General features: G+C 41.3%; 2 protein-coding genes and 1 pseudogene across 2 annotated transcripts; 2 read left to right on the forward strand and 1 right to left on the reverse strand.

The window, feature by feature from the left end:
• Nucleotides 1–10,969: 10,969 nt before the first annotated feature.
• LOC130889931 (nascent polypeptide-associated complex subunit alpha-like) lies at nt 10,970–11,696 on the forward strand (annotated as a pseudogene).
• A 4,629-nt stretch (nt 11,697–16,325) lies between these two features.
• Nucleotides 16,326–17,417, forward strand: LOC130889932 (speckle-type POZ protein-like). The gene has a single exon (XM_057793854.1). It carries the CDS (start codon nt 16,326–16,328, stop codon nt 17,415–17,417), a length of 1,092 nt encoding a protein of 363 aa, XP_057649837.1.
• Nucleotides 17,418–24,080: 6,663 nt separating this feature from the next.
• On the reverse strand, nt 24,081–25,199 carry LOC130889933 (speckle-type POZ protein-like). The gene has a single exon (XM_057793855.1). The coding sequence runs from the start codon at nt 25,197–25,199 to the stop codon at nt 24,081–24,083; it is 1,119 nt and encodes a 372-aa protein (XP_057649838.1).
• Between the last annotated feature and the right edge of the window lie 645 nt (nt 25,200–25,844).

Consider the following 25,844-nt stretch of genomic DNA (forward strand, 5'->3'; position numbering starts at 1 on the left):
CTGCAACAAGTTGGCACCCACCTGGACAACTAAAGTCCACTTAAAACCCAAGAGGGCTTGAAAAGGAATTCTAGACACTACAAAACAAAGTTTAGCCACTTTTTTTTCCCTGAATGGCTTTGCTTGCTGGCATCATGAAGCAGTTCCTTTAAGAGAGGTTTTCCTGACTCAGCAGTAGAAGATAAAAGCGTGGCTTTGAATGCCGGCTTTCTAGGCCATGCTGCCAGCAGGAACACTGACTCTTTCAGGAGGCTGAACATTTAAACGGGGTTTGTTAATAGAGTGCTACAACTTGCTTAATGGCAACATAGACTGGCTGTGTGCCTAAAAGTGAAGCTGTGAGCATGGCTCTCAGAGGCAGCAAATAGCTCCGCCATGCTGGACTAGCTGGGGCAAGCAGGCAGTTCTGTATTTTCCCTAACAATGGTACCACTTAAGTTCATGAGAAGGGCTTAGCATTTTAAGCAGCATTTCTGGTCAGAAAATAATTAGAAATACACAATAAAGACAAATTCAGATGAAAAAGACCTCTAGATGAGACACAGTTTGTTTAAAAGTCCTGCTCTTGCCTGGACTTCTTGATTATTTGGACATGAAGAACCCAAAGAAAAATGACTTGCCTAAAGGTGAGATTGTCCTTATGGGTTTCTCCTTCATGAAAGGGTCTGCTAGACTTCTGCAGGACACAGAAATACGTGAGGGGCAAATTGCCAATATAGGTAGAACTGTCTTTGAAATTTCCTACTTCATGGAAAAATCTGTTAGATACGTTGATCCTGCAGACCGAAAATGGATGCTCTAATAGTACAGATGGTCTTTGGGAGACTGTCCAGGCAGCACGATGTCTCTGTCAATCCTAGAGTTTTGGAAGCTGCTTACAATGCACTTCTTGTTTACTTGGATAATATTACATCCTTCTGGAGTCTTTGATGGAATTGAAGAATAGATAGTATAATATGGTTTTCCTTAGTTATGAGAAAAGATAAATATTGTAACATTAATTACTGCTTGATACCTTTTTTATTATATGTAGTTTTACTTTTCAAAGTTGAAACCTTCTTTTTTATTTAAACAGAAAAGGGAAGATAATATGGAATCCCCCTCTTTATGCTGTCAATACCATTTGCTTGTTGAAAGGGCAGAACTTAGATGAGGAAAACTAAACTGCATGCTGGGAGAAAGGAGGCAGAGTCAGGGAGAAGCCATGTAGCCCTGATTGAGGAACCAGGCAGGACGAAAAGCAGGCCCGCAGCTCCTACTACAGACAATGTGAATTCATCACAGAGAACCTGGTCCTGAGGATCAGAGTAGTGGTCCTTGCCATGATTTTATATTGGGAAACCTCAAATCCTTTTGTGTATTTTTTGTTCTAAAATTTTTGCCTCTCCTCTCTAATAGCATTTCCATAGCATTTGCAGTCCATTTTCTAGGACCACTGAGGTTAATTGAAGCCAATTGTTTGGGGGTAGCCTTATTGCTTGAAGCCCACCTTTCACAATTTCCCCAACAAATGGTGAATTTAGGCCATAAGACACTATTGCTTTGTTAATTTCTTTTAGATCGATCATGCCTATAGGTAGCCATGTACATTTGTTGCCTACCTTATGCTATTTCCTGTCCTTTTACTTTTCATCCCTGATCATCAGTTTCTACAATTTCCTCAATCTTTTCAAATCTTTTTACCACTGCCTTTAATAAAGTCTGAATATTCTGTTTAGTGTTCTGTTCTGTCCTCATTGATGATTTCAAGGCATGAAATTTTCCATTAATGATAATGTCTCATCCTTGGACATAATATTGATGGCGTGCTTATTGCCCTCCTGGACAGATAACTTATCTGTTAACCTATCATACTTTTCAACATATTCTGATTGTTAAGTTCAACAACAAAAATTCTTTCAGATAAGGTCTTGGCACCCTTCGACATTGATTGTATTTTGTCTGTCAAGAAAATGTTATCCTTTTCAATAGTATTAGTTTTTTCAAATAGCTGTTCATTATTAGTCTCTACAGATTGTATCATTTCTAAAAATTCCTCATTCTTGGCTCTGTTATCAAAACATTTTCTTAACAATACAATATGACAAACAAAATTAATTCCAAAATCAAATAAGTGGATGTAAGGAAAGTCATATAAGCCTTGCAGAATACCAACCATAGTATAAGCAAAGTGGTTATTAAATTATTAGATGATAATATTGTCTGCAATTATATAACTGTCAAGTTTATTGATTTATTTATTAATCAAATAGTTACCTTTGTTATGAGATTTCAGTAAATTGTTGAAGGTGTAATAATCTTTATTACTCAGCAGGTGTTGCAATTGTAGCTTCATGACAAGAATACACGACTGGCTCCTGCGCAAACAACCCATGCTGTTTTCATTCTACGTGTTGGTGCCTGCTTAAATACTGATAAATATGCTTTTCTTAACAAATTAAGAGCAATTAAATCAATTCCATACATGGAGTAAGGAGTGCAGAACTCATAATCAGGGAAAACAAACCAGAAGCTGCTCATGTGGCTGCACAGCAGGGAAGGCAGCAGGGGGAACCATGCACGAGCCTGGGAATTGCTAAATCACTGCACGGTGGCTCTCCTGTGGTAGGGTTTTGGCAAGATAACACTGAGTAGGTGAAATCAAGCTAGGTGGTTAGGGGTGAGGGACCATCTGGTCTGTGGACCTTTCAGACTTTTTAGATTGATCCACATGGAAGACATGCAGTTGAAATTCACATGGATGCCATAAGATGGATGGTGTAAAGTAATCAATCCCACACAAGCTCAGAATTGAGTATAATAAAGGGTTATTTATTTAGGGATAGACTCATAGACCAAAGTCCTCTGCATGAACAGGGAACAGAAACCAAATCCAGCAGGAGACACAGAGACAATGAGAAAGTTCTCTCTCTGCTTTGGGCAGGGGACAAGAAAAAAATCAAGAAAATTCTAAAATAGATGTTTTTTAAACATAAATCAAAGAAAGACAGCCTACAAACCACAATCCCAGAGACTTAGACAACAATGAGAACACAAAGAGAGGCTTACATAGATCTCATTTCCACGGGAAGTAGAAAAAGACAAGATCTCCTGAGTAAATTTTGAGCATGGGAATCTTGGGGGATGTTTGAAAGGGGAAGGGGAGAGGCATGGAGGGGAGTAGAGGAAAATGTAGAGCTTAATAAAAATCAGTTTTAAAAAGAAGAAGTCAAGCATTTCATCTCAGCCTGCAGAAGTCAGACATAGGCTGCTTTCCATATTTTGAGCCAGCCTGGTCTATAGAGTGAGGTCTAAGATAGTCAGAAAGTTCTCCGGTTTTGTTTTTGTTTTTGTTTTGTTTTGTATTGTTTTACTCTTTTTAATCTTTTGACACTTTGTGCTTTTGTCTTCTGTGGAGCTTGCTACTCAGCTCCCAAATTAATCACATACAGAGCCTTATTCTTTCTTATAAGCCTTAGCCTGGCTTGTTTCTAGCCAGCTTTTCTTAAATTATCTCATCTAACTCTTGCCTATGGGATTTTATCTTTTTTTCCTTCCGTATATCTTACTACATGGCTGGCTGAGTGGCAGGGTGGCTGGGTAGCTCAGGGGATGGACCCTAGCATCCTCCTTTCTTTACTCCCTTGCTCCTACACTCTTCTGTATTTATCCTTCTATTTATCCTCTCTGCCCACCAACTCTGCCTGTTTCTCTCCTGACTCAATACTGGCTGTTCAGTTCTTTATTAGACCATCAGGTGTTTTATACATGCACAGTAACACAGCTTTACTGAGTTAAAAATACAACATAAATGTAACATACCTTAAAGTAATATTCTACAAGAGCCATGGATAACTAAAACATTTCTAATCAAGAAAAGAGCCTATTTAGGCCTCATTATTCCTGATTTCAAATTGTACTTCAAAAGTATAATAAAAGTAATAAAAAAAGCATGGTATTGGCAGGATTGAATGGAAGACTCAGACATCAACCTATGCATAGGAACCATGCCAGTCTCATGATGTCACCTGGTTCCATGGTTCAGTCTGGGCCCTGACTGTTGCTGAGGCCTTAGTCTGGGTGTGTGGCAGTACTAAAGCCAGGATCTTTGCCCAAACACGACACATCGGACAGTGAGCAACACTAAGTAAACTGACAGGCAGTCTGTGCTTTCTTCATTAACCTGGTCTGCCATACTCGAAGAGTATTTCTGTTTGCCATTGCCAGATATCCTCTCTGCCCACCACCTCTGCCTATTTCACTCATGCCTCAATATTTCTGTTCAGTTCTTTATTAGACAATCAGGTGTTTTAGATATGCAAAGTAACACAGCTTTACTGAGTTAAAAAAAATACAACAAAAACAAATGTAACACACCTTAAGGTAATAAACTACAAGAGCCATGGATAACTGAAACTTTTCTTAACAAGAGCCCCTTTACATCTCATCATTCCTGATTTCAAATTGTACTTCAAAAGTATAACAAAAGTAATAAAAAAGCATGGTATTGGCTGGATGGAATGGAAGACTCTGTCATCTGTCTATACATATGAACCACGCTGGTCTCAAACACTCTGCTGTCACCTGGTTCCATGGTTCAGTCTGGGCCCTGACTGTTGCCTAGGCCTTTGGGTGCATGGCAGTACTAAAGCCAGGATCTTTGGCCAAACATGACATATTGGACAGTGAGCAACACTAAGTAAACTGACAGGTAATCTGTGCTTTCTTCATTAACCTGGTCAGCCATATTTGAACAGTATTTCTGTTTGTCATTGCCAAATATCCCATAGCTCTGGAAAAATGGGTTCTCCAGGTAGAGTGTACACATCACCTTCCCATGGGTAGTCCATTAGATTTGTCAGCTGTTCATTTACTGTATAATACTTGTGAGCTCACAACAGTCCTGGCTATTCTCTCCAGACTGAGACTAGGGAGGAAAGCAGAAATTAACATTTACATAATTTGATTCACATTATTCAGGTTGGTTGTAATAACACTACCCATCTTGGCTCTTTATTTGCAGTTCTGATATGTATTTTCATTCTCTGGTGTGTTGTCTGAGTTTTTTTTATTGCTTTATAAATAATACCAATCAAAATTTCTACTTCCTCTCCTCCTCCCATTTCCCTCCCACTTCCACACTCCCCCTTCTCTTTCCCCCTCCAATCCTAAGAGAGGGCAGGGTACCCTGCCCTGTGGAAAGTCCAAGGCCCTCCCTGCTCCATCCAGGCCTAGGAAAGTGTGCATCCAAACAGACTGGGATCCCAAAAGCTACTACATGCAGTCGAAACAAATCCCAGTGCCATTATCATTGACTTCTCAGTCAGCCCCTATTGTCAGTCACATTCAGAGAGTCCAGTTTGATCCCATGCTCATTCAGTCACAGTCCAGCTGGCTTTGGTGAGCTCCCATTAGATCAGGCACACTGTCTCAGTGGGTGGACCAACCCCTGGCCATCCTAACTTCCTTACTCGTGTTCTCCTTCTTTCTGCTCTTCAAATGGACCATGGGAGCTCAGTCCAGTGCTCCAATGTAGGTCTCTGTCTCTATCTCCATTCATTGCCAGACAAAGGTTCTATGGTGATATTCAAGATAGTCTTCAGTGTGACTATGGGACAAGGCCAGTTCAGGCAACCTCTCCTCTACTGCCCAAGGACCTAGCTGGAGACATCCCCATGGACACCTGGGAACCCCTCTAGAGCCAAGTCTCTTGTCAAACTTAAAATGGCTACCTTAAGATATCTTCTTCCCTGCTCCCATAACCGCCCTTCCTCCATCTCAACCATCCCACTCCTCCAAGCTCTCCCCAATCCTTCCCTTTTTGCTTCTTTATCGCCCTCTGCCCTCCCCCAACCATATTCCTACCCCAATTCCCATGCTCCCAACTTTTACCTGGCGATCTTGTCTGCTTCCAATTTCTAAGAGGATCTATATATGTTTTTCTTTGGGTTCACCTTATTATTTAGCTCCTGTAGGATGGCAAACTAAACACTCAATGTCCTTGGTTTATGGCTAGAGTCCACTAATGAGTGAGTACATACCATATTCATCTTTTTTGGGTTGTGGTTATCTCATTCAGGATGGTGTTTCCTGTTTCCATCCATTTGCATGCAAAATTCAAGATAACATTGTTTTTACTGCTGAGTAGTATTCTAATGTGTATATGTTCCACACTTTCTTTATCTATTCTTCCATTGAGGGGCATCTAGGTTGTTTACAGGTTCTGGCTATTACAAATAATGCTGCTATGAACCTAGTTGAACAAATGCTTTTGTCTAAGGTTTTTAGTCTTGCCCGGTTCCCACAATTATTAAGTCCCAAGGAAATCACACACAGGTCTACATTAATTATAAATTAGCTCAGACTTCTTATTAACTCTTATTACTTACATTAGTCCATTATTCTAGTATATGTTAGCCACATAGTTCGGTACCTCTTTCAGCGAGGTAGTCACATCTTGCTTCTTCTGTGTCTGAGCCAGAACTGAGTCCTCTTCTCAGAATTCTCCTGTTCTCCTTGACTCCTCTCTACTTCCTGTCTGGTGTCCTGCCTATACTTCCTGCCTGGCAACTGTCGAATCAGCGTTTATTTAAAATGTAACTGACAGAGTACAGACCATGTTCCCACACCACTAGTGTGTCTGTACCTTTTGTCCTCTGCCTGCATTAGGCTGCTGCTGTCTCCCATCATCTTTAGATACTGTACTATGTGGGACCATGTATATCCCTAAAGGATTTCCTGGCCAACATCCATCATCTTTCTTACCTCTATTTGGAGAAGCAATCCAATTTCTTCTTGGTAAATTACCTCTCCTAACACTGTCAATTTTTTCTTAGCCTGTTGGCTTAAGGACACCTGAAGCCCAAAGTGACCTGGGAGAAGTCTGAGCTTCCAGATTAACAGAATATTTGTTATGGCTCCAGTCAGGAGCACTGATTGCCTCCACACCATCAAAAAGGAATCAACATTTCCAGGCCATCAAAAATTAAGAACATGGGAACAGCAAGCAATTTCCCCTAGGCAATCACTGGGGTTGATAGTAAGTGGAAACATTTCTTTCCCACCACTTAATTCCTGGACCCTTGAATCTGAGATATAGAGAATCATATCATATTTTGGACTCTGATTCAAAGCATATACTGCTTCCTGGAGAATCCTGTCCCAGTATTCTAGGCTGATGCCCCTTTATTGGCTCCATAACTGTGTCTTCAAAAGGGTCATTCCATTTTTCTGTCATGACAAATGATTTAAGAAGTTGATGAACATGGTAAGACCAGTGGATTCCGTGATTGTGGGTCCCTGCTGTACACCTCTGCTGTGAATTTAGTTCCAAGGTCAGAAGTCATATTGTCTGGAATACCATGATGGAAGACCAGGTAGTTTTGATAAAATTATTACATTCAGGAGAGGCAAATCCATAACTAGATTAAATATTTACTCCAATAAGGACAAAGTGTTGTGCCTTCTAAAGAGAAAATGGTTCAATCTAGTCATTCTGATGCCAAGTTGTTGGCTGGTCAGGCCAAGGAAACAGTGACATATCTGAATTTCTGTGTTGTCTGTGCTATTGGCTGAAATGCCATTCAGCAACAGCGACAAAAAGGTCAGGCTTGAGAAGTACGTATCCATGATTGTGGTTTTAATCTCATGGACATCCCACATCTCAGTTACTTTGGCTGCTTTGATCCTGGGCACATCGAGCAATCATTGAGATGAATTGTTAAAGAATCTCACTGTGCACGGAATGTGTCATCCTATCTCCTTGATTATTGGACTCCTCCACTGCTGAAGGCACCTTGTGATGGACATTAACAGGAGACACAAGGATCTTCACGTTCCTTGTTCCTTAGCATATCTGTCCATACACTTCTTTCTCAAATGCCTTTCAGATTTTTTTCCCTTTTTCTTTTTCTTATCAGTCACTCATACAATACATCCTGACCATAGTCTCCCCTCCCTCCACTCCATCCAGATGTACAGCTTCTCTATTTCCCTTCAGAAAGCACAGGCCTCCTGGGGATCTCAACAGAACACATCATAATGAGATGCAATAGGAGTAGGCACAAACCCTCACATCAAGGCTGAAGCAGATAACCCAGAAGAAAGCAAGTATTCCTTGGATGAGACAAACAAGTTAGAGTTTTCCTACACTACTTCTGTTAGGAGTCCCACAAAATCCCCTGAGCGATAAACAACAGCGTGTATAGAGGACTTACTATAGACATATGCAGGCTCTTCAGTCTCTGTGGGTCCCTATGACCCCACTTAGTTGATTCTGTGGGCCCTGTTCTCTTGGTATCATTGATCCCTCATACAATCCTGCCTTCCCCTCTTCCTTGAGGTCCCCTGAGTTCTGCCTAATGTTTGACTGTGAATCTCAGTGTCTGCTCCCATCAGCTGATGAAGAAAACCTAACTGATGATGACTGGACAGGGATAGCAATTTCAATAGGTATCATTTCATTGAACCTTTGTATGTATGAGACCATGAGGACCCTGCACAAACTTCAACAGCTGAGAAGAGATGGTAGGGTAATGGACGCCTTTGAACAGAAACACCACGAGAATTCACAAAGCAGATTTTATTATTTTATCTATTTAATATTTTATTGATGTCAGATTTTTTTTTGCTCTGAGCCCTTGATCATATATTTTCTTCAGTTCAATCCAGACAAGTTTATCAAAAGAAACTTTATTTGGATGTGCTTGAGGCCTTAAATAAACTGAATCTCAGTAGCTAAGTATTGGACAAAAGTCGAACCACTACAGCAACAGGGTCCAGGTTGCTCTGATAATACCAGATCCAGTACTGCCCCTCCCCCAGCCTGACAGTCAATAAATTTATAGCTGTCTTAAAGGCTGTTCCATCAGGATGTCTTTTCCCAGATTCACTGTAAATACTCTACATATCCCATAGTCTACCCATGCGTCATTGGGAACAATGTTGACTACTGATTCTGGGATACATGTGAAGGTCACAGCTGACAGGGTACTAGAATTTCTTCAGGCTTTGAGAACAGGCTCCAGAGCAGAGCAGGAAGGAGAAGCCAGGGCACTGTATGTTTCAGCCACCAGGTAGGGGTATGAATCTACCATTATCTTCCAGCTTGAGGTCTCAGAAACCTCTGAAGCATGAGCTATAATGAAACCCAGTACCTGGATTTACAGTTGATCTGGATCACTTTAGAGATCAGCCAGTAAGAGAGTGTGGGCAGCATTCTACACAGAAAGTACTATGTAGAGAGCCCTCTCACACACGACCTTCAAACTCTCCAGACCATACTTGGCAGCAGCTGACAGCACAGCATCTGCCATGCTGTGGAAGTCTGGTTCCTTCTGATTATAAATGAAGCCCATCATTGCCTTGAAGACTTGTGGCTCAGGTCAATGGTCTAAACACGGTTCTTTCTGTTCTCCTCCATGTCATATTAAAACATGGTTCTGAAAACTGGAGAGCAAGCTGTTAAGATGACCATGTGAGTCTGGAATTCCTGGTCAGCTACCACTAGGCTGCAGTCTGTGAACTGGGAATTCTCCCACAGCTCTCCTAGCTCATTGGACAGTGTGCACCTTGGAACCTTGATCTCTGGCTGTGTGCTTCCCTCAAAGATTCTGTAGGAGTCTCGGATCAGAATCCCTATGCAGAGGAGAGTGAGCTCACCTTCAGAGAGAAGCCAATATGCATGGTGAACAGAAAATCTTGAAGGATGAACATTTTGTAACTCCTTTCGTAACCTGGAAGGAACCTGAAAGATTTTAGACTTGGCACAATTTCACTACTTTCTCCTTCAGAGTTGATGATCCAAAACTCTAATTATGTCATAATGGAACTGTTTGGAGAGCTGAGCAACTCTAGGTTAACTGACAGGTAATCTGAGCTTTCTTCATCGAAAACCTTTTGGGTAAACTCTCAAACACCAGTTGTCAGTGCCTCCTGTTGAGAAAGTTGGACTTCTAATGCTGTCCTAAATTTGCTCCAGAATAAAACAGAAGTTGTGATGGTCCACCTGCAAATGAAATTCTGGATGTTGAACATTTTGTAGTCTCAGCTCTGGGGTGTGGCATCCTATGACATTTCTCCGGAGGCAGTTTGAAGGATAAAATGAATTCAAATGAAGAACTAGAATTTGTTTTTTCGTCTCTCTGTGGTCAACAATAATAGCCACAATACATGTTTTTAGTTTCTGTTTCTTCTGGGTTCTCTCTTCCATAAGGCTAAAACTTTGAGTCTCTGAAATTATCCAAATTACAATGCTACTTTCAGAGTAGGTAGTCTAGGATACTAGGGGCTGTTATATCACTTCATTGTTTTCAAAACTGGCTCTTAGGTCAATTGGTAGCATATTTGGATAACCATATACTACTTTTGATAATTTGGGAAATTTCATCCACTCATATCAAAAATGCTGTATGAACATTCCCCAAGTACCTGAATACAGAATAACAATGGGATTTATTAAAAAGAGTTAGGGCTGTAGTTCTGCTAATCCCACGCTAAGGGAGAATGCTCTTGTACACTCTATGGATTTGTCACGTGTTTTAGTTTAATAAAACGCTGATTGACCAATAGCCAGGCAGGAAGTCTAGGCAGGGCAATCAGACTAGGATAATTCTGGGAAGAGAAAATGCAGAGATGGAGTCACCAGCCAGACACAGAGGAAGCAAGATGAGAATGCCTTATTGAGGTAAGGTACCAAGCCACATGGCTAAACATGGATAAAAATTACGGGTTAATTTAACTTGTAAGAGATAGTAATAAGCCAGAGCAATAGGCAAAACAATTTATAATTAACATAAGCCTCTGATTGTTTCTTTGAGACTGAATGACTGCAGAACCAGGAAAGACAGAAATGTCTGTCTACAAATGGCACTCAAACATTTGCCAAGAATTTCCACATAAAGCTTGAGAAAGCATTAAAACAAAGATGATTCTAGACGCTCTGGTTTGCTCTCTTTCCACCACCATTTTAGTTCCACATCCTCTACACAAAATGCCTGATGAAGCCACAGAAACCGTCCCTGCCACAGAACAGGAGCTGCCACAGTCCCAGGCTGAGACAGGGTCGGGAACAGAATCTGACAGCTATGAATCAGTACCAGAGCTCAGGAGCAAGACTCCACACAGACAAGCCCAGCTGGCGGCGGCAGCTGAAATCAATGAAGAAGCAGTCAGTAAAGCAAAGCAGGGCCAGAGTGAAAAAAAGCACAGAGGGCTATGCCAAACTGGGTCTTTGACAGGTTTCAGGGGTTACTAGAGTCACTATCCAGGAATCTAAAACTATCCTCTTAGTCATTACCAAACCAGATGTCTACAAGAGCCCAGCTTCAGACACCGACCTCGTATTTGGGGAAGCCAAGATTGAAGATTTGTCTCAGCAAGCATAGTTAGCAGCTGCTGAGAAGTTCAAAAGTTCAAGGTAGAAGCTGTTTCAAACATTCAAGCAAATACTCAGATTCAGACAGTACAAGAGGAGAGTGAGGAGGAGGAGGTCGAGGAGGTTGACGAAGCAGGTGTGGAAGTTAAGGACATAGAATTGGTCATGTCATAGGCAAATGTGTCCAGAGCAAAGGCAGTGACACCTGAGAAACAACAGTAATGATATCGTGAATGCTATTATGAAATTAACAATGCAACTATTTGACAGCGAGGTCACCCCCTACCCTCTTCCCCTTTTTTGGTGTTTCAAAGGTGGAACTACAGCTTGGTTTCAAATTTGAACTGTTTCTATCACTAATAAAATTATGGCTTCTGGTTGGATGAAAGAAAATGAATCTAGACAGACAGGAACAGGATCAAGCACAGCTTGTAGGCAACCATCACTACTCCAGCAGGCTCTTTTTGCTGGTGGTATGCAGAAGTATGCCCCCTTTAAGAGAGGCTGCCTGACTCAGTGGTATTCACAGACCCTCACAGCTCTTTTAAGAGGCTCCTCCACCAAACACTGAAGTGGTGTTTATGGGCAGCCATCATCAGGTTTCTTGGTGGTGGAATGGACCTGAAACTTCACAGAGTTGTGGCAATAAAACTGGTTCCTGCCAGTACCTCCACCATGAAGTTAGACTCTCAAATGGCTAAGGAATGGGGTGGAGCCAGCTACCAAAGTTGCAGCTCTACGGTAGGCATATCACTTAGCAGATTAAAGACATGTGTATGCAGAAAAAGATCAGGATATACAGACAAGACAGACCTAAGACAAAAACCCTCTAAGTGACTACAGTGTGTTTAAAAATATATGTACACTTGGGAGAGAAAAAAATGGATAGAGAATAACTTTCAAAAATAGAGTAGTCCAGTGTGGTGGCACACACCTTTAATCTCAGCACTTGGGAGGTAGAGGGAGGTGGTCTGTGAGTTCAAGCCCAGTGAGGTCTACAGCAGAGTGAGATGTAGGACAGCCAATGATACACAGAGAAACCCTGTCTCAAAAAAACAAAAATTAAAATACAATTAAAAGAAATAGAATGTTTAAAAAGCCACATAAAGATGTAAAAGACACAGAGAATTGGGTTACTTTATGTTATTGTCTGGTCTTTGAATTGTTTGATTGCAGAGGAAGGAGCAAAAGCTGGTAAGAGGCATTTGAGTATAAGTGCTGATGGATTAATCCAACCTATAGATTTCAAAAATATCTCAACTTCAAAATTTGAGTCAAAATATATGTTCTTTGGAAAGAGGTTTTGCTTTTCTTTCCACAGCAAATGAGAAGTTGTGGATTCATTCGGGGTTAAGAAATTCCATGTTTGATCAAGCAAGACCCCTCTGAAAAATCTTGGACAGACGTGAAGTGCCCAGATGTTCCAACATTTCATGGCAACTACCTTGTAGTTTCCTCTGAGTCCCACATCCAGAACAGCTTCAAGACTGCTGGCTGAATACAGCTTCACAGGATACTCCAGTCAGGATGTGATCAGTACCCTAAATTATTGCTTTGGATACTAATAAGATTACCGACACCCCCAAACAGCATGAAAACTAAGCCCACATCTTCCAAAAAATGGATTATGAATATTTGTTTATGTTTAGCATGTTGGTTACAAGTTGTTAGGGATAATATTCAGGAAAAAAACTAAACAAAGGAAATTAGATTCAGGGTTCTCGCTTTGAAATGAAAAAAGGGGGAAATGATGTGGAAAAATTATCTTGTCCACTTTAAAGATTTGCTGCTCTTATTGGATGAATAACAGAGTGTCCAGTAGCCAAGCAGGAAGTATAGTTGGGACTATCAGACTAGAAGAATTCTGGGAAGAGGAAAGTCAGAAACACAGTTGTAATCAGACTCAGAAGAAGGAAGATAAAAATGCCTTACACGGAAAAGGTAACAAGTCACATGGCTAAATATAGATATGATTTATGAATGAATTTTAGTTGTAAGAGATAGTTAGCAACAAGCCTAAGGAATAGGCCCAAGTACTTATCATTAATATAAGTCATTGTGTGCTTCGTTGGAAAGGAAGGACGGTGGGGCTCTGTGGGACAGAACCTTCTGTCTACAATGTCTCAATGGCTACCTGGGAAGTCAAGTCCAAGAATTCAGTACATATTCAGCTCAGCAGGTTAGACCTGCAGGTTATTCTTTAGTCTATGTTGGAATTATGAAGAATTCTCTAATGCCAGTGATAGAATGGACTTGCTGCAAGATGAGGGCAAGCAGACAAAGAGCAACAGCTTCTATCTTCCATATACTTTCACAGGCTTCCAGAAGACAAGAGGTGTGTCCCAATTTAAGGTGTGTGCACTAGCCTTGAGGTCCAGTTTAAATGTTTGTGTCTTTCTCCCTCTGCATTTGAAGTGATCTACTTACTTCACCTTAAGCATAATATTACTCATAGTTGTGCCCTCCATTGTAGGATTTTAGTTAATTCCAGGTCTAGTCAAGTAGGAAACCATGACTATCCATCACAAGTGCATTTTGCTTACTGGGGTCAGTCTTCCATAAATAAAGGAATGATGCCCATTCCCACAAAGCTGTTATTATGCTTCTTATATTGTTGTAAGAATTTTTCCCATAAGCCAGGCAGGGTAGCACATGCCTTTAATGCCAGCACCTGGGAGGCAGAGGATGGTGGAACTCTGTGAGTTTGTGGTCAGTCTGGCTTAAAGAGTGAGTTCTAGGACTGGCTACATAGCTACTCAGAAACCCTGTCCCTCCCCCCAAACACAAACACACACACTAAAGAATTCCTTCCAAAACAAGAAACATGTGATTAAGGAAGAGGTGGTTTTTCCCTCTGTCATGGGCCTCACTGTTCACAACATGAAGGTTCAGGTGGAAGAGTTTATATATGGTGGCAGGAAGCAGAGATAGGCAGGACTCTGAGTGTGGCTGTCTTCTTTCCTTCCTTTTATTCCATCCAGACTCACAGACCCCGGATGGCTCTGCCAAATCTCATTGGTGGTTTTCCTCTCCTCCTCAATTAATCCTCCCTATACAGTCTTCTGATCCACTTAGGGGTGTGCTCTGACAAAATACTAAATACTTCTCCTTTCCATCATGTAGACGCCACGACGCAGCTTCTCAGTACCTCCTAATTTTCACCCTCACTGGTGTGTGCTGTTGTCTTTAAACTTTGAACTTCCATGCTTACTATGCTGGGCCTTAGACATGAGAGAGTATTCTGGTTTCCAAAGGATGCAGAATAGATTCAACAGTTACTGAAGAAGGGGTTTGGAGACAGTTCCCCTTAGATTGTGAGCTGTAAACTGCTCCTTACATCTATCATCTCTCTCCAGATTAACATGTCTGAATGGACACGCTAAGCCTCAAGTACATGAACATTTCTTCGGTGTTTCAATCCACTCAGTAATCGCCAGTCCAGCTCTCCTGAAATCAGCCTCCAATGCTGCTCATCCCTCAAGACAGGATAAATCAATCAATTGGTTTTGACCTCTGAATTTTTTAGTTTTTCATATAGGAACTTTTTCTAGGTGGCTAGTTAGTAGCATCAGTGACTCTTCTGTATATGGGTTTAGGGACAGGGAGGCAGGTACCCTTTCCCTCCAATGTGTCATTTGAAACAAAGGTAGACAGTCAATGCTGGACTCCTCGTGTGCAAAACATAAGCTTTACATTACTATTTCATTGCTCTCCTGAGTGTGCTCCTGAAGAGGAGAGCAGCTTCCTATGGGGGAACTTAGACCTGACTGCGGCTCAAGTAGAGTATTTGCTCATGTACAGTATCACACCAGGAATGAGGCTGGTGGGGCTTTTATTTCAGATAAATGATTCTCTGGAGGACCTGGAACAGCCAAAAGGATTCAGGTCACCATCAGGAAGAGGCATGGGCCTTAATCAACAGGATTGTCCACATACCAGAGAAAGTCTTGGTCATTACAGCAAAACAAACTGACTGAAACAAATAGAAAGGCATATAAACAGACACAAATACAAACACACATTCAGAGAGAGAGCAATGAGAGAGAGAGAGAGAGAGAGAGAGAGAGAGAGAGAGAAAGAGAGAGAGAGAGAGAGAGAGAGAAAGAAGCAGGTTATCAGGTTGTTGGCTCAATCCTGGTCTGCTAGTACATCAAGACTAGATTGGCTCCAAGGACTGGATTTCCTCCTGGCTTCTGCTCCCTTAGACCTTGCTTCTGCAGGTTCACTTTTGAAAAATACAAACTTTTAATCTGGAATTAATGCCAGAAGTCACACGCCTTTAATCCAGATCTCAATGCAGGAAGGCACACCCTAAACTGTGCCACACCCTCTGCTAATAGCATAAAAGGAGAGGCAAGGAGGAAGCTGCTGCCATTTGCTGCTTGTCCTTGCCATCAGCAAGTCCTTTCCTTCCCTGGAAGTAGAGAATCATCTTTGGAATTTCAGCATAGACTGAGGAATAGCCAACGTGTCAGACGGCAGGACTGAGTAAGTATTGGGTCTTGCACTTTTTCGTCACAGGTAGCCTTTGGGGATTAGTAGGACTGCAGCCCTAAGCCATTATAATGAATCACTCTCCTTCATACAGAGAGAGCCATTCTATGTGTTCTGTTTCTTTAGAGAATCATAGTACACTTTTCAATATAAGAGTGTATAAAATGTTCCATATTGTGAAAAGTAGTGTATAATTGTCAAAACTAATCACTTTCTTACTTAATATTTATCTAGAAAATGTGGAGTGATGTAAGAAAGAATCCCTAGTACGCTAGACTGTCTTCATTGAATCTCATAGGGCAATATGTCTAGAAATTCAGAAAGAACAGAGTTTGTAACCTCATAGAAGAGGGAACAAGTGGAAAAACAGAAACTAAAAATCTAAAATAAATCTGTAATTGTGACCCCCAGGTTGAAGAAGAGAACAATCCCGTTCTTCTTTGGCTCCAGGTAAACCTTCACATTCCCAGCAGCAGATATGTCAGGAGACCTGGCAGCTGAGAGCAGAGGCTACACACAGATCAGAGTCAACAAATTCTCGTACAGATGGACCATCAGCAACTTCTCCTTTTGCTTGGAGGGAAACTTGGGCAATCACATTGCAAGCCCCACTTTCTCGCCAGGAGCCAATGACAAACAGAAATGGCTTATGAAACTATACATAAATGGGAACAATGAGCAAAGCAGAGGTTACCTGTCAGTTTTCCTAGTGTTGCACAGCTCTCCAAAGAGCCCCATATGGGCAAAGTTCCAATTTGGTATCATAAATGCCAACGGAGAGGAATTTCGAATCATGAACAATCAAAGAGTTCTCAGGTTTGACCAAAACGAAGGCTGGGGTATCACAAAGTTCATTCTTCGAGATTTCCTTTTTTCCACTCCATGTTTGCTTCTCCCAGATGACAAACTCACACTCTGCTGTGAGGTGAGTGTGGTTCAGGACTGCATCAGCATCTCTGAACAGAACATGCAGCCAGGGATTGACGTTCCAAAGTGCACACTGGTAGATGATCTAGGAAAGCTGTGGGAGAATTCCCGCTTCACAGACTGTTGTGTGGTGGTAGCAGGCCAGGAATTCCAGGCTCACAAGGCCATCTTAGCTGCTCGCTCTCCAGTTTTCAGAGCCATGTTTGAACATGACACAGAGGAGAGCAGAAAGAATCGCATTGAGATTCATGACCTGAAACCCGAAGTCTTCAAGGCAATGATGGACTTCATTTACACCGGGAAAGAACCAGATCTCCACAGCATGGCAGATGCTGTGCTGGCAGCTGCTGACAAGTATGGCCTGGAGCGTTTGAAGGGCATGTGTGAGAGCGCCCTCTGCAGGGAACTCTCTGTGGAGAATGCTGCCCACACTCTCTTCCTAGCTGATCTCCACAGCTCAGTGCAGTTGAAATCTCGGGCAATGGATTTCATTACAGCTCATGCTTCTGAGGTTTTTCAGACCTCGAGCTGGAAGACAGTGGTCGACTCCTATCCCCACTTGGTGGCTGAAGTATGTGCCTCTCTGGTTCCTGCACATGGTCTTTTCCCGGAACCCCCCCTCAAACGCCTGAAGCAATCTTAGGACCTACGTGTGTCTTCCAGAAGAAACAGCCATTGTTATTGTTAATGACACCTGTTAAGACTGTGCACTCTGAGGCACATTTACAATGAATTTGGGGAAACACAGCTGCTAGGCCTGGCTTCAACACCTCTATAAATGAGTGAAGGGCAGGTAGGGGGAGGAGCAGAACTGGACTCTGGTATACTCTATGCAACTTCTGTTCTGTTGTTAGACTGCTTTGATTTTTGTTCAATCAGATGGACACTGGGATTCAGGGTTTTGCTGATCCCAAGCTCATCCCAGTAAGGTTTCTTTGCAGAAAACTGTCTGCATTGGATGAGCAGACCATATGATCAAGGGCAGAATAAACATGAACGTTTATTTACAAGAGAAGGGCAAGAAAAAAAAGACATTTTCCCTCCAAACTCAGCATGTGCGAGCTGGAGAGAGATGACTCAGTTGACAAAAGCAATAGTTATTTCTGCAGGGAAACCTTGATCATTTCCCAGCAAACATGGGGGACTTTACAACCATCTCTAACTTGGGCTACAGAGGTTCTGAGTTCCTATTTCATGGGAACAACCACCTCATTATACAAAAATTACCCAAATAAAATATAAATTGAGTAAAATATTAAAATCAGTTTGTGGGTTCTAATAGTGTTAATGTTTGGTGAAGCCCATTTTAGTCCCTCCAACTCTGCTGAGCTGGGGAGGTTTGGCCCAGTCCTCACTGCCACAGAGGACCACAAGCCCTCAGTTCTCTTTCTTGGCACTGACAGTGGCAGTATGAACAACGGCCCATCATGCTCTTGTGAAAAGTGAGACATGGAGGCCTAAGGGGAAAAGACAACTGCACCTGGCAGTGTGTTGATTGACTCGGCTTTGAAAAATGATATTTAATATTTCTGAAAAAAGATAAGGGGATTGATTCATTAAGAATTCAAACTTTCTCTTTCTGACCAGTGGTTCTGTCATTACATATTGAAAATATGATTCTTTATTCTCCTCTGATTTCTCTCACCTTCTATAGTGGTATATAATTTGGCTTTTAGTAAATAAAGTTTGCCTGAATATCAGAGGGCAAAGCAGCCATACTATTCCGTTATACAGGCCAGGGACTGGTGGCAAACACCTTTAATCCTAGGGCTCGGTAGACAAGGCCAGAGAGATATCTGTGAGTTCAAAGTCATCCTGGGCTACTTGAGATTGAATCTATCTTAAAAAAAGAAACAAAGCTCACACAAAGGTGATCCCAATCTCTGGGATCACACGCCTTTAATTCCAGCACTACGTAGGTTGAGGCAGCAGTTATATGATTGCGTGGAGATAGGCATATAAAGGGAAAGAAAAGAACTCAGTGAAGTGTGGAGACTTCAGCATTCATGGAGACAGAATCTCATCCATTTTCATTCTGAGTTAGAGGTAAGATACAGTGGCTGACTGCTTTTCTTTTCTGTTATTCAGGTTGAACCACAATATCTGTCTCTGAGTTTTCATTAATTGTGCTAAATCTTCCTTCTGTGCAATTGTCAGAAATTCATACTCTCTTAGAAACAGGGTCAATGCCTAGGTATTCCTCTCCCCCACTCCTTTGTCTGATTCTCCTTGTTTTTCTTCTACAGCTCTTTCCAGATTAGTGTGGAGTAGTAGATTTACACTTTAATTCCAGTCAAGCTCCCTGTTGAATTAGTCATGAATAATTGAAAACAGCATGTTCATATTTATGTTAGTAGCCATGTTAGTGTCAAATTACAAGCTTTTGTCGAAAGGAATTGCTTTTGTAGAACTCAAAATACTCTAAAGCCTTTCTGTCAATTCTGAGGCCAATTTTGAGGCCTCTCAGCAGCACTGCCCCCACTGGGATTCAAGGAGTTAACAGCTACACATGCATGTAATAATACCAAAATGTTGGGAACCTTCCATCATGTTTCTGAGTCCCTGTAAATATTCTCCAAATAGAACTCAGTTATTGAATAGGGGCAAGATAACCCTTAGGTGTTGAGTCAGTTCCTGGTGTTTTGAGTCAGTCCCTGGGAAAGGGACAACGTGACCCTCAGATGTTCCCTCTTACCTCACCTGATCTGACAACCACTCTCTAGCCAATTATCAGTAATAGTCCTTTGAGTAAGCCAATCATAATAGTTAAAAACCAAACCCCAGAAACCCCCTTACTTTTGTGGCTTTTTGCTTTAAAAGTAGTCTGTACCAGCTATTCGGGGTTTTTCTGGCTTCTCGAATGCTGAAAGACCCTATCATGACAGAATTAATAAACTCCTCGTGCTTTTACATCAACTGTGGTATAAGAGATGGTCTCTTGGGGCGACTCCTCCTGGTAGTTGGACTGCAGGGTCCAACACTTTCACATTTCAAACATGGTCGCGCCATTCTCAGTCATTGTGGAGAACATGTCTTACCAGGAAAATTTAAAAAATCCAGTGCCTACTGTAAATAAGCATAGTGTTCTAAATGATGGAATAGGAAACATATATTATCTCAGACTTCTATGTGTGATCAAAGACCAAAGTTAAGAGTGCATATAAATAGCATTTTAATTGTGGGATTGCTAGACAGGGGTGCGGACATGAGTATTATTACTCCAGAATCATGGCATTCAGATTGGCTTCTTCAATAGTAAGATGCTCAATTTCTAGGAATTGAAACCCTATGTTAAGTGAAACAAAGCACGGTGTGGGTTGAGTGCACAGAGCCAGAGGGATACAAAGGAAGGTGGAGTCCATATGTAGCTAATGTTTCAGTGAATTTATAGGGTCAAGACCCATTGCAGCAATGGGATACCAAGGTTACCATCCTTGCAGTGTCCAAAAGTCATGTTTTGGGGATAGATATTATAAACAAAGGTCACCAGCCATTCAGGGTGTACAAGAGCACAAAGTCAGTAGCAAACCTCCAGAGATACAGACAACCATGTCTTTAAAATGGATTACTGAGAAACCAATATAGGTTAAGCAATAACCTTTAACAGAAGACAAACTGCAGGCATTAGAACAGCTAGTATAGAAGCAACTAGATGCTCACCATATTGAAGAATCACCCAACCCTTGGAATACTCCTCTATTTTTGCTAAAAAGAAATCTGGAAATGGAGAAAGGTGACAGATATAAGAGCTTTCAGGAAGGTAATTTAACCTATGGGCCCTCTACAATCTAGAATTCCTCTGCCTTCTGTATTACTAAAACGATGATCCCTTGTATTTATTTATTTAAAGGATCATTTCAACACTACACCATTACAAGAAAAGGATAGAGAAAAATTTGCCTTCACAGTGCCTACTTATAATAATTATCAGCCTAGTAGGAGATACAAGTGTACCATCCTTACAGGGAATGGTCAACAACCCCACCCTGTGCCAATACTTTGTAAGTCAACCATTGGAAATAATACACAAGCAATTTTCTAAGTCTATAATTTATCATTACATGGATGGCATTTTGCTATCTGATTCAAACAGATACTTTAGAATGTTTGAAGAAGAAACTATTTCCTAAATGGGGATTAAAAATTACTCCTAAAAATACAAAAAGGAGATACTGTCAATAACCTAGGTTACAAAATAGAGATACAGAAAATTAGAAGACAAAAGGTACAAATTAGGAAATTGCAGACTCTAAATGACTATAAAAGATTATTAGGGGACATTAGCTTTTGGGCTAATACGTGATCTAATAATTCATTTCAACAAAACCTTAGAGGGTGACAAAGACTTAAATAATCCCAGGAAATTAATAACTAGAGCAGAAAAAAAATTAACAGTCATTGAAAAAAATTACAGGAGGTACATCTGGATAGGGCGAATCCAAATCTTAGTTGTATTCTAGTCATATTGCCTTCCAGAATTTCCCCTGTAGGAATTTTAATGCTGAGGGAAGATATTATCTTAGGATGGATCTTTTTACCACATAAATCAAGTAAAAAATAAAACTTATGTAAAATGTCTCTAAATTAATTATGGAAGGAAAATTGAGACTTCTTTAACTCACAGATATAGACCCAGTAGAGATTATAGTGCCTTTTACTGAGGAAATTAAAAGAATATGGGAAGACAATGAACCATGACAATGAGCTTGTGCTATTTTTTTTGTGAAATTAAGATAAATTATCCCAAAAAGGATAGAATTAACCTTATAAAGAGAACTATTTGGATTCTTCCCTGAATTGTATGCGACACACAAATAACTGAAGACTATACATTTTATACTGATGCAAATTAGTCAGAAAAGGCAGGTTACAAATCCAAAGATTCAAGTAAGGTGAAACAAGGCCCTTATAATTCTGTTCCCAAGGCAGAATTATATGCTATTCTCATAGTACAAAGGGATTTTAAAGAACCTTTCAATATAGTTATTGAATCAAGTCAGCACCACCCAGCCTTGATTTGCAATGTGCAAAAAGATTGGCCTTGCATATTTAAAATGCTGAATTTATACCAGATGATTCAGAATTGACTTCGTTATTTATATAGTTTCAAGGTATAATCAAGAATAGTCTTTGTTCCATATATTTAGCACACTTCTGATCCCATGTGGCTCTTCCAGGTCCTCTATCACAACGTAATGTAGAAATTGATCAATTAGTGATCAGAAGTGTGCTAAAAGACTCAGAATTTCATAAGAAACATCATGTCAATAGCAAAGGTTTAAAGAAAGAGTTTTCTATTGCATAGCAACAGAGCAATGTCCTACATGCTCTTTTTTATAACCAAATACCATTATCTGAAGGGAGCAACCCAAAGGATACTCAAAGGAAAGAAATTTGGCTGATGGATGTGTTCCACTTTACAGAATTTGGAAAGTTAAAATATGTAACCACACCATTGACACTTATTCAGGTTTTCAATGGGCAACTGCCTTGAGCTCAAAAAAGGCTGATTCAGTAATAATGCATTTATTAGAAGTTATGGCCATTATGGTTATACCTGCACAAATAGTGACAGTCAATTGTCCAGCATATGTGTCTAAGAAAATAAAACAGTTTTTTGCTTATTATAATATAAAGCATATTACAGGTATATCAAACATTCCTACAGGTCAAGCAGTTATAGAAAGATCAAATTGGACAATAAAGGATATGCTAAACAAACAGAAAGTGATGGAAACTACCCCAGGAACAGATCGCATAATGCATTATTAACCTTCAATTATCTTCTTTTTTTTTTCTTTTTTCTTTTTCCTGTTCCCTCAACACTCCCACCCCACCCCCATCTAATCCTCAGAGAGGGTAAGGCACATTGTTTTTTGGAAGGTCCAAGGCCCTCTCTCCTATATCTAGGCTGAGCAAGGTATACATCCAAAGAGAATAGGATGTGATTGCCTCTTTAGTCCCTGTGAGCCCCAATGATCCTCATTTATCTGATTCTGTGAACCCTTTACTGCCATCAGCTGCTGGAGAAAGCCTAACTGATGACAGCTGGGCGAGGCACCAGTCTCTGAGTACAGCGATTTCATTAGGTATCGTTTCATTAACATTTGTGGGTGACTGTGAGGACCCTGCACAAACTTCTGCGGCTGAGCAGGACAGAGCTTCTAACAGAAACACCACTGGTGTCCACAATGTGATTCTACAATTTTATTCCTTTGATATTGTATTGTATTGGGGTAAAATTTTGTCTATATAACTGAACAGGTGTCCTCTGCAAGAGAAACAATTGCTTTTGCCCACTGAGTCATATCTCCAGTCCCCACGAACCGAGTTTAGAGAGAAAATGTCTTCATTCTCTACCTTTTCTTTTGTAAGAAAACATTCACATTTGTTTTCTCCTTTGCTCTGAGCCCTTGATCATATGTTCTGCACAGTCCTATCCACACAGGTTTCTCCCAAGAAACCCTGTTGGGATGTGCTGGGGGCTTTAGCTAAACTGAATCCCAGTTTCCAAATCACTGGACAAAAATCAAACCAGTACAGCAACAGAGGAGAGGTTGCATAGAGTCCATCAGAGTTCATCCCGGTTCTTCCCAACCCTGCCATTCTGTAGCACCAAAAATAAAAACCTAGAGATAGATATTGGGGTTCAAACCGACAACCAGAAAAACAAAGCAGCCAAGCCATTACAAACGTCTTTCCTGTATTAAGACTGGGTGACTGTAGAAGAAGCAGATTATTAAGCCTCTCTCATCCCATTTTATATTACGTCTAGTGCTGGGATTCCTTAGGCTAGGCTGGAAGGTGTGAGCCACCACCACCTGGACTTGTTCCTGCATTGATCTTTAGATTAAGGTGCCTTTAAACTTACAGAGATGCATGTTACTCTGTCTAACAAATCCTGGGATTAAAGGTGTCTGTCACCATTGCCTGACCTCCAGTGACTTTAGCTTTACTTCTGGTCTTCAGGCAAGATTTATTTATCAAAATACAAATAATAGCTGGGCGGTGGTGGCGCACGCCTTTAATCCCAGCACTCGGGAGGCAGAGGCAGGCGGATTTCTGTGACTTCGAAACCAGCCTGGTCTTCAAGAGCTAGTTCCCGGACAGGCTCCAAAATCACAGAGAAACCCTGTGTCAAAAAACAAAAAAAAAATTACAAAAATTACACCACTACAATATTCAAAGCATTAATGAATGTGTTAAAACACTACTAACCGTGATGTCTTTCTCCAGAGTTGCTGTAAATGCTCTGTGTAGCCCAAAGTCTACCCAGGAGTCCTCGGTATCAACACTGACCACTGCTTCAGGGATAGACATGTAGGGTACCTGTGACAGGTTCCTGGGATTGCTTCAGACGTTTGAGAGGGGGCTCCAGTAGATTGCATCGAGAAGAAGCCAGAGAGCTGTATGCTTCAGCCACCAAGTGGGGGCGTGAATCCACCCTTAACTTCCAGCTTGCAGTCTGAGAGACCTCGGAAGCATGAGCTGTAATAAAATTCAGCACTTGTGTTTTCAGCTGCCTTGTGCTGTGGAGGTCAGCCAGGACGAGAGTGTAGGCAGCATTCTTCACAGAGAGGTCCCTGCAGAGGGCACTCTCACACATGACCTTCAAACGCTCCAGGCTATACTTGTCAGCAGCTGCCAGCACAGCATCAGCAATGTTGTAGAGGACTGGTTCCTTCCCGGTGTAAATGAAGTCCATCATTGCCTTGAAGACTTCAGTTTTCAGGTCATGAATCTCAATGCGATTTTTTCTGCTCTCCTCCGTGTCTTGTTCAAACATGGCTCTGAAAACTGGAGAGCGAGCAGCTAAGATGGCCTTGTGAGCCCGGAATTCCTGGCCAGCTACCACCAGGCAGCAGTCTGTGAAGCTCGAATTCTTCCACAGCTCTCCTAGATCATCTCCTAATGGGCCTTTGGGACCCTGGATTCTCTTCTCCATGCTGTCATGAGGGATACTGTAGGAATACGGGACCAGGATCCCCATGCAAAGGAGGGTGAAGTGGTCTTCAGGGAGCAGCCCATGAGAATGGTCCAAGAGGAAATCTCGAAGGATGAACATTTTGTAACCCCGTTGGTAGCCTGGCAAGAAATTAAAGTCTTTCGGGCTAGTCACAGGTTCGTTTTTTTCTCCTTTGGCATTTATGATCCAAAACTTGAACCGTATGGTAAGGGGACTCTTTGGAGAGCTCAGCAACTCTAGGTGAACTGACAGGTAATCTGAGCTTTCTTCATCGACGCCCTTAGGGTGAACTCTCAAACACCATTTGTCATTGCCTCCTATTGAGAAAGTTGGGCTTCTAATACTGTCCCTCATTTCCTCCAGAATAAAACGGAAGTTGCGGATGGTCCACCTGCAGGAGAAATTCTGGATGTTGAACTGTTTATAGCCCCAGTTCTTGTCTATGGCGTCCCATGACATTTCTCCTGGAGGTAGTTTGATGGTTAAACTGGATACAAAATGAAAAACTAGGATTTGTCTTCTCTTGCCCTGTAGGATACAATAATAGGCATGATATACATTTTTAGCTTCTGTTTCTCCTCTGTTCCCTCTTCTATGAGGTTGGAAACTCGATTCTCTATAATTATCCAGATTTCAATTCTAGTTTCAGTGTGGGTAGACTAGGCTACAAGGGACTGTTCTAGCACTTCTTTCTTTCTAGATTGAATCTTAGGTCATTGGATTTCTAATTTTGAGAATCATACACAATTTTGACAATTTACAACATTTTATATACTCATCCAAAATTTTGCACAGTCGTTCTCTAGTGTAACAGAACATACCCAAGGACTCTCCCTGTATGAACAAAAAGATTCATTAGAATGACTTAGGGTTGCAGTCCTGCTAATCCCACAAAGGCCACCTGTGAAGGGAGAGTCCAGGAATCCAGTACATACTCAGTCCAGGAGATTAGATGTGCCAACTGGTCTTCAATCTATGCTGGAATTGGGATGAAGAATTTTCTAATGCCAGTAAGGGAATGATCTTGCTGCAAGGTGAGGGCAAGCAGGCAATGAGCAACAGCTTCCTCCATGTTTTTTATAGGCTCCTAGGAGGCAGAAGGCG

This window comes from Chionomys nivalis, chromosome 18 (assembly GCF_950005125.1).
Source record: "Chionomys nivalis chromosome 18, mChiNiv1.1, whole genome shotgun sequence".
Taxonomy (NCBI): domain Eukaryota; kingdom Metazoa; phylum Chordata; class Mammalia; order Rodentia; family Cricetidae; genus Chionomys; species Chionomys nivalis.